We start from the raw sequence: 13,054 nt of genomic DNA, 5'->3' as shown, positions 1-13,054 counted from the left end.
TAGACGCTAGCCTAGGCACTTGTTCTTTATGCGCAGTATTTTCCGGAGTGTACACAAGCCACACAACTCTTCATTTATTGCCTCGTCTTCCATTATACCCTTAACATGCTGGCACGTGTCTTAAACGGGTGGAGCGTGTGCATACAAACACAGAGCATGTAGAAGTGCACTGTGTAGATCTACCGTGAACACACCAAAACGCATGCAATCAGACTTTGTAGTGATTTCCAAAACCACTACTGTATACTATGCTGAACAAGGCAAGTTGGTTGCATCCAACTACAACAGGCAGATTTCAGCAGCTGATTGCGACTCAACTGCCCGAAACAGTCACTGCCACTTTCACCCAAAAGGCAATGTGAAGCCTGCACTCAAAGAAGTCCGCAGCATGCCCATGCTCGCTTACTATACGAGACCTCTGGTCGGCTGAGCTTGATGGGCCTCACCACCACACTCCATTATTCACCCCAGTGTCTGGAGATACGTGGATTTTGTAGAAATAACCTACTGTAAAACGGGTAACGTTTGCGACAATAAATGTTTTCGCTTTACAAATTGAGACTGGTTTGCGCTGTTTAATGTTTGCGATTGAATACATATGTACAACATACATTGTACGACACAGTCGAGTCAGTCCTTGCACTGAACTTAACATGGCGCGAGTTTGCGTTGTCTAAAGTTTGCGATTCGGGGCCTCTCGCAAAATTCGCAAACATTTTTACGTCGCAATAGTTACTAGTACCCGTTTTACAGTATACTGCCCCCCCCCCCCTCCCCCCCCCGCTCCCACAGGGTCATGGCTCATGCTAGTGCCACTCAATCTGTGGCCTTCTGCCAGAAGGCTTCACCTGCTTTCTCTGTTTCGAGTGTTGCTCATTCACCAATGAAAATCAGCAGTCTATTGGAGACTTTACCGACTTCTGTGCATGTGACGATGGGTGCATATTTGGACTGTTCATCAAGCAGTCATTACTCAGTCCTGAGCTTGGTAGTTCATGCCATCATGGGTGATGAGGACACACGGGCCACACTGACAGCCACGAACATGTTTTACGTTTTGAAACCGGTTATCGCTTGAGTATGCCGGTCAGTTGCAATACACAGATCTACAAGCACACATTCGTACTGGATGGAGAGAGGCAGAGTGTTCTCTCGCTCGCAGGTGGAAAGTAATTAGTTGGGAACAAGTCCGAAATCGCAACATCGCCTACACATGTACGAGAAGAAATCTACGGTAAGGCGTCCACCGTACTTCAATGCCACGAGTGATCTACCATATCCCACGAGTGCTTGCAAAAACACACATGTACGTGTCGTGATATCGGCAAAGCACGAGCACTTTGACAACAAACAAGATGAAGAAAGGATAACACCAACACTACACAAACATTATAGCAGTGTAGATTTTCCACTGGTGGCAAATAAAATTTCTGGTGAGGTACCAGATGATGGGTTCCAACTGTTACTTCCAAGGGATTCCCCGGATAATGTCATTCATCTGCTTTGCCACATGTGGCACCACTGGCCCATTGCCATGGTCTTCAGACAATCCCCACCGGTGCACCGAGCAACACAAAACACAACAAAACTTATCTACCAATTTTACGCCACCATAAGGCACACTGTACGATCTCACCTCTGAGCCATTCTACGACTTGTGTTGCAGTCCACTTGGAGACCAACATCGCCTCCTAGGCTGCGTAGCTGGAAGCCAGGTCACTAATGTCAGTAATAATATTCAGCTAAGGTGGTTGACCAACGACGAGAAGAGACGTTTACTAAAAAATCTGAAATTGCTCCTCGTACAGCCCCCGGCGCAATCTGAATTATTACTATTATCGCAAAGGGGTACTGACTCTCAGCAAAAGGTCAGTGTGCTTTTTAATAGAAAGAAACATTAGAGGAAACAGAGCAGCAAGTACAGAGTACTCTATTCTCTAAACTGATCTGCTGCAATGAGACAGAATTATTAGAATGTCACGCTCTCGCTCTCACTCAGCTCAGCTTTCAAGTAATGTTGAGAGCTCAGGCTCGACTTTGGCATGTCAAATCTTGATTATGGCCTGGATCTGCATGGAGGTAGATCGACTACAATCATGTAGTACAGCTCACCGGGTGACCGGGTTCACACACTTCACACCTGTGTTATGTGGGTTACTGACCATGCTGACACTGCAGTACTGACTCACTGCATGCACTGGCTCGTAGTCTAGTCGTAGATCTACACGGTACTCGTACGATCTCCAGCCTCTCCACACACTACCAAGAGTCCATAATCCCCCGGGGAATATGGACTCTTGACACTCGCCACCAGGTCACCATGGTCACCAGGTCACTACAAATCAAGAGTTCTCTTGCTTGTACCGGTGCTTTTAGTTGTAGCCGGTGACCACACTGACCAGGTGATTTGGGCACCCAGGAGCACGTGACCGCTTGTTCAACCATTCGATTGGGACGAAGGCCTCGGTCTACGGCAAAAATGCTGCGTCAGCGTCAGAATCATGAGCTTTTCCATGGCAACTGACGCAACGCGGGAAGTTTGAGCGTCAGACGCTGCGTCAGACGCTGCTGCGTCTGACGTGGGGAAATGCTGCGTTGCCGCTGATGGGAGTGACGCTTGGCGGAAAAACAGTGTCTTTCAAGTAAAATTAGTTTCAAGACACTTTGCTTGAGTTGAGCAGTCATTCGATATTCGTCTGTTCAAGGTTTGTTTTGTTCCCTCTTTTTGTTCGAGATGAGTCCGTGGACCTACGAGGCCGAGGTTGCTCTGCTCCGAACCTGGCGGAAGAGCGAGGCGTTTTCTGAGAAGAAAATGATGTCGAGAAAGGACCAGTTGTTCGAGTGGGTTATCGGCCAACTGGAGCCTGTTGACTTGTGAGTGTTGTGTTGCCGTCAAGAGCCCCAAAAAGGACAACCAGTATGACCAAGTCAGGAGAAACACAGCTGCGATGCGGACTTTTCTTGCCTGATCAATGACACTACAACTGAAAATGGCTTCAAATTCGGAAAGAAACAACAACGATCGTGCACGCGTGGACCTAGTACCTTTCGTCTTCTTGTAATCAAAATCAATGAAAAATTCGAAAACTTTGTCCGACAATTTTTTTGTATAATAAGCAAAAGGCCGGTTTCCGTGGGAATCCGTGTCGTCATTGAGTTTTCCTTGTGGTTTTGTGACGTAGACAAATGCGTCAAGCCGCGGCAGTCATGTGCTGCAAAAAAAAACAAAACACTGTGTGACCCCACGTCTCCGTCAAGTGCTGCGGCTTGACGCTGCGTCCAGCTTCAAACTGCCGTACGAGTCGTAGTGTGACCGAGGCCAGCGGCAGCAACGTGAACAATACTACGGCGGCAACACGACGACTTCTACAACACAAAAAAACGAAAATTATAAAAATCCTACCAACCCATAGAGTAACGTATAACGAGGGTCCGAACCTGGGTTTTCCCGGTTCAGATGGTCGCAAGACCGGGACTCTGCCAACCGGGTTATGGTTGTAGTCAGGAGCACTACGTGTCCTCGCCTTGTAACATGCTGTCAAAATCGAAAAACATATCCGAACTGTTGTAGTCCGAGCAACGCAGAGACTTGGAGCCTTTTTTTTTCTTTTTCTTTTTTTGAACTTTGTTTTACTTCGCAAAATCCAAACGGGAATTTCTTCCCAATGACAAGGTACGCGTAGCGAAGATCGAGAAAAAAAAGGAAAGAAAAAAGTGTGTATGACTGGAAATGATAGTCAGCTGGAAATCGGATCCATTGTCAAACATGGCATTTGCTACTGTTGCATGTAGTCAACGAGCAATTGCGTAGGGTACTGCTGCAGCTTTGAAGGTCTCCAGCGTTGTGCTGGAGCCGACGTCTCCAGGTAATCTGTTCCATTTACCTGTAGCGTTGAAGGCGTACCTCGACTTGCCAGCGTTTGTTCTTGCAACTGGAAGACTGAGTCCGTCCTGCTGCTGAAGGCGGGTTTCTCTGGTCATTTGTGGAGTCATTAGTTCTGTGACGGACTGCGATGTCTCACCGAGTAGGCTCTTCCACACAAGAGCTAAGGTGTTCTGGTGGAAGTGCTCTGACACCTGGAAAACTCCCAGGCGGGTCAGCAAAGGTTCAGCTGAGTGTCGCGTGGGCACACCGTAGACAGTGCGGACTGCTCGATTTAGCAGAACCTGCAGCCTCCTGGTCTCAGCACTCGACAGTGAGCCACTGAAAGAGGGCGAGGCGTATAGGGCGTCTGGCAGTACTACGGATGTCACGTACCGGTACCGTGCCCTTGCAGCTTCACTGAGGCCGCGGCGTGCGCGCCAGAGTGCTCCGATTTTCTGAGCCATCTTGGCTGCCACTTTGTCAATGTGCTCCTTGAATGTTAAAGTGCTGTCCACGGTCACTCCGAGATACTTGACTGAGGAGGCTTCTGGGAGGGGTGTTCTGTCGCAGGTGACTTTGATCAGTGGTGTTGGCTGTTTGCGTCCGGCATACACTGCTAGGAGATGACTCTTTGTCTCATTGAGAATGAGGCCACGTTGACGTAGCCAGTCACTGAGCTTTGTGACTGCTGTGGAGAGATTAGCTGAGATGACATCCGTTGACGTGTGACTGAATTGAACCTCAATGTCGTCAGCAAATTGGATTGACTTTGCTAGCTTTACAACCGATGGGACATCCCGGGTATAGACACTGAACAGCAGGGGGCCAAGCACAGAGCCCTATGGAACACCACATGTACACGGCTTCATGCCACTTTGGAGGGTGCCAAATCGGACATACTGCTGTTGGATGCTGAGATAGCTGGCAATCCATGACAATGCCCTGCCAGTTACGCCAACCTCAAACAGATCCTGTATCAGGACATGGTGACGCACTTTGTCGAAAGCTTTCGACATGTCCAGAAAGCATGCACCCGTGTGGAGCTTCTGATCCTTAGCAGCAAGCAGACCATCTGTGAGTACTACAAGGGCCTGTTTGGTGGAGTGCCTGGCTCTAAAGGCATACTGTGTGACGGGCAGCACATTATTCGCCTGAATCAAGTCTGCCAGTTGTCGCTGAACCAACTTCTCCAGCAACTTAGACACAATCGGTAGAAGGGACACCGGACGGTAGTTGGTTGGTATTGAGGGATCGCCAGATTTGTACAGTGGTCTCACCAATGCCGTCTTGAAAGCTGAGGGGACGACGCCTGTAAATAACGAGACACTAAATATTTCACACAGAGGGAGGGTGCAAGAAGATCGGCACAGCTCTTCAGGAGCAGCCCTGGTATGCCATCACTCCCCGTTGCCTTCCGAGGATTAATCCTGCAAAGCAGTTTCAATACTGTGGCTACATCTGGGCACTGGAAACACTGGATACCGTTCCGGTCATGGGGGCCACTGGGGATCCTTGCGCAAGGCATTTCACTAATGTGAGCCGAGCCTTTCCCCACTCCGTCATCCCAATTTGGAACCAGCTGCCTTCCTCTATCATTCCCCACCCATTTCACCCAAAGAACATCCAAAAGTTCAAGACAGCAGCTTATCACCACCTCCTCAGAACGAACTGGCACTGGGCCACTCATAGCATACGCGAGTAAGAGGGCACAGTGTCCTACCTTGCTTGGACATACATGTAATCTCTCCTCACAGACAGTCTCCTCTTGAATTTAAAGGTCTAACAGCGTTCACATCAATACTCAACTTATTCTTTTGCTCACTGAGCAATACAATCTTTCCATTTCCTTTCTTCTGTTTTCTTTTTCAATTTAATCCTCCCTCCCCAACCTCCCTTTGGTACGGCCATGGAGCTATGACGCCGAGACCTCTGGTCGGCGGAGCTTAATGGGCCCCACCACCACACTCCATCGTTCACCCCAGTGTCTGGAGATATGTGGATTTTGTAGAAGAAGAAAAAATTAGCCTTTGGCGGATTATGATTATGCCGGCATAATATTTGGCATAATCTTGGAATTGTGTAAAAAAAAATATGCTCCGGCATAATATACGGATTCCAACGTGTAAGGTCGGCATAATCTTTCGGTTTAGACAAAAATTATGCTTAGGGGCATAATACAGCTTTGTCAGAAAGCAAGTTTTTTTTAAAATACCCCAGCTACGACTTCTTGTCATAGCTAGCCCTTGGCGGATTATACCGGCATAATAATTATTTGGCATAATCTTGGGATTTCGTGAAAAAAAATTGCTCCGGCATAATATACGGACTCCAACGTGTAAGGTCGGCATAATCTTTCGGTTTAGATAAAAATTATGCTCAGGGCATGGCCATGTGTGTATGCGTGGTTTCTCAATCCTCTATGTACAGCGTAAATACATAGTGGAACCGAGCATAATTCAGCATATTTGTTGGCATAATTGTAGCATAATCAAAAGCATAATTTGACGATTGGCCGAGCATAGTCCGCCAATGGCTACGCTGCATCGCAGCCTTTTCGCGACTTTCGGACCAAAATCAGTCGACTCAGCGTCCAAAAGACTACAACATATGGGCCGGTCATCCGTGCGAACGGCATGGCGCTTTTATTAGTGACATTTTGCATACAAATCCCCATCTAGTAGGGCGCAGTCACCCAGTTGCAGTGGGACTCGGAGTCGAGTGGGAGGTCGTAGCCCTTTGCAAATCTCAACTCCTGCCGTAGGCGCTATGCACTCACTTTATTTAGAGTGTAGTTCCAAAACAGGCCTAAACCTAATGACAATGGTCCCACTGATAATAAGAGAAAAGAAAAATATATAAAAAATAAGCGGACAAACAGAACAAAGAAGAAGATAAGTTGGATAACTAATATGAGCACGGCAGCAGGGGGAAAAAATGTCACAAGCACGGCAATCGGGAAGTAGATCTATGGGACAAGTATTAGTTATCAGTTGAAGATTTACGACATGAAAAGGCATGAGAGACTCGACCCCTCCCCTCCCCCCCCCCCCCCCCCAACCGATGATTGTAGAATCATGGCCAACCAGGTCCTCCTCTGCTGAGATCCATGCCCCCCCCCCCCCCACTCTCCTTGTCCGCCATGCCGCACCTGTAAGTTTAACCCGGAGACAATGCCAACAGTCTGGTTCACACCCCTACCAACTGAAAAATGTTCTCCCTCCAGGCGCTCCTAACTTGCTACCTAAGACGCGCATTTCCATACAACATCATCAACACCTGGAACGCGCTGCCATCCTGCCTCTTCACCAAACCACCATCTCCCAGTAGTAAGGGCCTACAATCCTTCAACACGAACGTCCACTACCATCTTCGCCGAAGCCGTGGCTTTGGGCCACAGACTCCCTCTAAGAGTTGAGAACTACATGTACATGTATTTCCATCTTGTAGCTCCTAGGCTCCGGGGGATTATGCTCGCAAAATCATGGAATTTTGCTTTCATGGATTCTCGCATTATGCTCTCAAAATCCTCATATTATGCTTTAGCACGCGGGGATACATATTCACTTTGTTGTACTTATGGAGCCTCAAAGCTCGGGAAATTGTGCCTTTTTCGTACTAGCAAGTGGCCATAAGTACAACAAAATAGATGAGTATCCCCATACCAAGGTGTCCATGCATGCTAGAGATCAACATGGAAAAGAGAAAACATTACTTCTATTCCATTTATATACCAAGCATTAGTTGACTTCTTTTGTAAAACGATAATTTACATTGCCAAATTAAATTATCATGTTCAACTGTCTTCGTAATCGTCATACTCGTCCAACCGATGTGAACCTCATCCTGCGAATAATCAGCGGATCTCTCCCGTAGCTCCACCTCTCCTTCCATCATGACGGAACATCAGCTATACCTCTTTTCAATTATTAGAGCAATATCCATAGCCTCCACAGTCAGCATGGTGATGGCTGCTAAAAAGCCTAAAATCCAGGGGTCATGACTTCGTTAACAGGCATCATGTACAGTCATCATGGTGATGGCTGCTAAAAAGCCTAAAATCCAGGGGTCATGACTTCGTTAACATGCATCATGTACAGTCATCATGGTGATGGCTGCTAAAAAGCCTAAAATCCAGGGGCCATGACTTCGTTAACATGCATTTTTTTTTTTTTTTACTGTATACCACATCATGTACATGTAGTCATGTACGCGGAGTTTTGCGGACTACCAGACTGTACCAGTCACTAATACTTGAAGTACACTATCTACTGTGGTTGTGACTTTGTGCCCATACACATATACAAGAACAAGGGCAGCAGACATGATCCTGGTAACTATCGCCCTATCTCTCTGCTGAACACTGCTCCAAGATACTTGAGAGAGCCGGCTATGGTCGGCTGAACCATCATCTGGCACCACTGCTCCACCATGGTGTGTATTCTGGGTTCGGCCATGGTGACTCTACCTCCCTACATCTACTGTCGTAACCAACCTTTTTCAGAGACTGTGCAGCCTCCGAGACCACCGGCATTACATTGACCTACCTTTCTTGGACCTAGCAAACGGTTTGATTTTGGCATCGGCGATTTATCTATTTTTTATTTATTTATTTTTATTCACAATGACGTGGCACTAGCCAATGAAAAGGTGATGTGGGCGATATCCAGACATAGCGATAGCCAGACATAGCGATAATAGAGGGAAGAAAGTAAGAAGAATGAAAGGGGAACTGAAATGTAAAGGAAGCGTGGGGGGGGAGCTAGGGCTGAGCTGGATATCAACTAGTACATGTATATTGCATTCTGCAGTAGCTGTATGAATGTCTTGTAACATTGCGGCGGGATTTTAGATCTTGTGGTAGGTGAGACCAGTGGCGGTAAGCAAGGAGCAGAGGAAATGTTTGCATAGAGGCAGATCGCGCAATAGGGAAGCGGAGAGAGTTTTTGTTGCGCATTTCTTGAGATTGAACAAACCAGCTTAGGCGGTAGGGAGCATGAGGAGGAGCAATGACCAGCTTAAGTTAATTTTATGAATTGTCTGACGAGACAAAAATCGCACGCGAACCGAGAGCGCTAGCGGCACATTCGTGTGCGAAGGTGTTGCTCGAAAGGGCAAGTATGCCCAAGTTACAGTAGAACTGCCGATAGAAGCAAGGCGGTATGAATCTGTGCTTGGAGTCAGGCGAGGAAGCCGAAATAATATCTTCAGAAGACGCCCATGCATAACTTCGAGTCGAGCCAACAGTGTTGTAGAAATGCAAGCCCAATTTATGCAGCAATAATTAAAGAGATGGATTTCTAACATCAAAAGTTGGACGAGTCTTCCCTTGCATGCTCTCTCTCTCATGCAGCACACGATAGAGTTGGATTCAGAGACATCATTCACAATTCTCTCGCTGATTGATGCCTCTACGATCACCTTGTGATTATGAGTTATACATACATACATACATACATACATACATACAATCAAAATAGACAGAATATAAGAGGTGTAAATAACGTGGCGACAGTCGGCGTGAAGGTGGGTGATGTGTGAGGAGAGAAATCCCATTACTGAGCTAGCACGACTGTCTACATTTTCAATCTGGGATTTCCATGTTAAGTGTTGGTCAACAGTAACGCCAAGATGCTTGTGTTGTTCGACGATGCAGAGCGGGGTTGTGGTGTTAGTAGCCCAGATGCATGCTTATGGGGTCACCGGACGCTTGCAGTCGTGGCTTGCCTCCTATTACAACAATAGTAAAGCTTGGTCCAGTCCTCTCTGATTCTCTCCTTGTTTGTTCTGATGTACCGCAAGGGTCCACCCTAGGACCGCTACTGTTCCTGGCCTTTGTCAACGACCTCCCTGTCCTCAACCCTGGCGTGTCTAGGTTTGCAGATGGCATTAGTATGCTGCGCAGTAGTCCCTCTGTTCCCCGTCTCTAGGCATATGAGGATAATGCCGGCAGAAAAATTGGCAGAATTCGGTACTTTTTCTGGTAAGTTTCATGCATGTTTGGTATGTGGATAAAGAAATGGAGCAGAATTCGAGGAATTGCCCGCCATAAGGTTTGTATGGTTCTGCCAATTTCACTGCTTTTCGAGCAGAATCTGCTACCTTTTCGAGCATTATCCGCCAATGCCTACCGGTCTTACATTGGACCTTCAAGCGGGCGTCATGGATATCACCTCGTGGATGACATTGTGGAAGCTAAAACCTAACGTCGGGAAGACCAAGGTAATGATAATTCCCCCACTATCTACTACTCTCTACTACCCTCTCCCTCCCATAAATGTCCATTTCTCCGCCACCCCATAGAATATGTAGATCACGACAGGCATCTTGGTGTCCTTCTTGATGCCAACCTTTTCTGGAATCACCCTGTTGCCCTCGTATGCAAGAAGACTAGTCAGGCCATAGGTGCAGTGTATAATACATTTATTTATTTATTTCTGCACCTCGTGGCATGTCAAGACAGCCAGTTGAATACTAGTAGAGAAGAGGGTGAGACCAACCACGGAAGCAGAGAAAAAAGAAAATGAAGAGCACGTACACAAAGTGGGAAGGGATTAGCAACTTACAAAGCAATGGGATGCTCAGCGAGCTATGTATACTCACACCTTCTAAGGAGGGAACGATTACGAATTTCCAGTTGAAACACGTTTTTTTTTAAATAGGCCCTCTATACAACTCTCTTATCTACTAGTACTCTACGACCATCGACCACAAGGAGCGAATCGTAGAGTCTGCGATTCCCGGGGCCCGGGGGGTCATCCCTGGGTACAACTCCCTGATCTACAATCGCTGTGTACTATGTACTTAGTAGTAGTAGTAGTATTTATTTTATTTACCATCGGATGCCTCAACAGTGATACACACAACTCTTAAGAGGGCCGATAACGGGATAAGTGGAAAGGAAAGGAAAAGAAAAGAAAAAATAGAAAAAAATTGGAATTCAGACATCAAGCAGTACAGTAATCAAACACCAAGTCAACTTCAATCTTAGTACAAGAGCTATCAAGATCATCGAGAAACTCAACAGATTCCAAAAAGAAGGTCAAAATACTTCTTAAACGCCACTGGGTCTTTAAAAAGATCCCTGAGTTGGTTTGCAAATGTAGAGGTACGGTGGTGTCTGCGCCACTCGGCAGGTAGTGTATTAAAGAAAATTGCGGCACGATTAGAAAAAAGAATTTACTCCATCAGTTGTCCGGTGCTTAGATATGGCAATGGAAGCATTAGAGTGGCTTCTAGTTCTAAGGCCTGTTGTGATCGGTGGAAATAATTCCGTTAGGGTAGGCAGTGAGATGATGACATGATTTCTATGAATAAACTGGGCAAAGTTGAGAATCATATAGTGTTCAAATGGATAAATCGCCAATGTGGTCAATAATGGCGTGATGTCGTCCTGTGACTTAGCACCACAGGCAGCTCGCACAGCACGGCGGAACACAGTAGAGAGCCTTTGGCGGTCCTTAGGGGACAGCTTCGTTACAAAACACGAACAACAGTACAAAAGATCAGGTAGAATGACTGATACAATAAATTGCCTCCTGGCCTTCCTGCTCAATTCCCGAAAGGACCGACGAAGAGCGCCAACCTTAGCACATGTCTTGCGAATTACAAAGTCAATGTGAGGCGACCACGTTAGGCGGTCATCAATGATGACTCCCAGGATTCGGGTGCTGGTAACGCGGGTCAATACCTGATCGTTGAGTATCACAGGAACAGACAGGTGCATGGGGAGTTTGGAAATGAACATGGCGACAGTTTTGGCAGAGTTGACTGACAACCCTAGGTCCGCAAGATCTAGAGCAAGCACTGAAAGTACCTTGTTGATGGCGTCGACAGCTTCATTTGGCGACCTTCTACTGGCATACAGCGTCATGCCATCCGCGAACATCGGCAGCTTGCAGGAAAGAGCATCAGCTGTGAGCGGCAGCTTCCGCACATATAAATTGAAGAGCACAGGGCCCAGAATGGTGCCTTGAGGTACGCCACTAGTAACTGGTACCAGAGGAGACGTTCCGATGTAGGTAACCACGCGCTGCTGCCGTCCACGGAGGTATGACTGCAACCAAGCCAGGGCTATGTCAGAAATACCCACGGCCGCGATTGCGATGAGAAGTTGCTGGTGTTGCACGGTATCAAACGCCTTCTTCAGGTCAACGCAAACAACAGCTGTATGCAGACCCGCTTCGCGGGCTAGCAGCCAATCATTCGTTACCTTCGTGAGGAGTTGCTCGGTCGACCGGTGCTTCCGGAAACCAAATTGATCTTCATGGAACGGGCAACGTTCTTGGAAAAACACCTGGAGACGAGAGAACACGAGCTGTACTTGTACTTGTACGGCGATGTTCAACGCCGATCGGCGTGATCGCACCTGTCTTGGCAAGAGAGCCACCAAGCACAGCCCATCACCGTGGTGACGGTTTTATGTGGGTCTGTGTTTTGTGGCTTCCATGCGCAGTAACAGGCACTACCCGAAACGGTCCGTCGGCTACTTCCAACACCTCCGCCTCACCGCCCTGGAGGACATGTTTCATGTCAACCTCCTCGTCGTTGTCCGTCGTTGTTTGCTTTCCCGAGCCAGCTCCGTCTTCGCCAGCTTCTTCCTTACGGTTACTGGTGATTGCACTCCAGGAGCAGTACATCACCTTGTCCAAGTAACATTCTGGCCCCGTCATGCGGGTCGAGCGACCATCCAGTATCCAGTTCACCACGACTTTAAAATAAAAAGCTTCGTATGGTTCTGCCTTTTCGAGCATTATCCGCCAAGGCCTGCGGGTACCTACACTCATGTACATGTATATGTAACTACTTTACTTGAAGTTCTTTGGAGCAGCTGGCATTTTCGCTTTGCAGTTTAGTTTTGCCCGTAAAAAAGGCCATTTCACTTTGAAGGTTCATGTTTGAAATTATGATTGTCGTTGTTTTCTCGATTATTGCTTTTGGATTTCGTTTCTACACTAGATTGCTTTGCTTTTGCAACGTTTTACTTTTAGTATTCCACCGACCGTTGTGTTCTTTCCAATAACAGTGTTGTACCTATAATGTTACTACCGACCGTAAGTTCTGATCTGGGTAACCTTGGTGATCATCCCTCGATGTGTGTGGTGCGGCAATATCAGACCACTCGGACAGGTGTGACTTCGCTCCTATCCAAGGACTGACATTTTGACAAGCGCCAGTCTAGTCTGTATGACT

At 47.2% G+C, this 13,054-nt stretch overlaps 1 protein-coding gene across 1 annotated transcript in view; it reads right to left on the bottom strand.

Moving 5' to 3' along the window:
• The window catches only part of LOC135822927 (connector enhancer of kinase suppressor of ras 2-like), a 29,795-nt gene extending 27,797 nt beyond the window's left edge, over nt 1-1,998 (bottom strand). The window contains exon 1 of the mRNA XM_065335766.1: nt 1,637-1,998. Coding sequence (XP_065191838.1) covers nt 1,637-1,685 — 49 coding nt within the window. The 5' untranslated portion in view covers nt 1,686-1,998. The remainder of the gene's footprint in view (nt 1-1,636) is intronic.
• Between the last annotated feature and the right edge of the window lie 11,056 nt (nt 1,999-13,054).

This window comes from Sycon ciliatum, chromosome 8 (assembly GCF_964019385.1).
Source record: "Sycon ciliatum chromosome 8, ocSycCili1.1, whole genome shotgun sequence".
NCBI classification, from domain to species: domain Eukaryota; kingdom Metazoa; phylum Porifera; class Calcarea; order Leucosolenida; family Sycettidae; genus Sycon; species Sycon ciliatum.
Note: the sequence above shows the minus strand (reverse complement) of the source record. Positions and strands in the feature narration are given on the sequence as shown.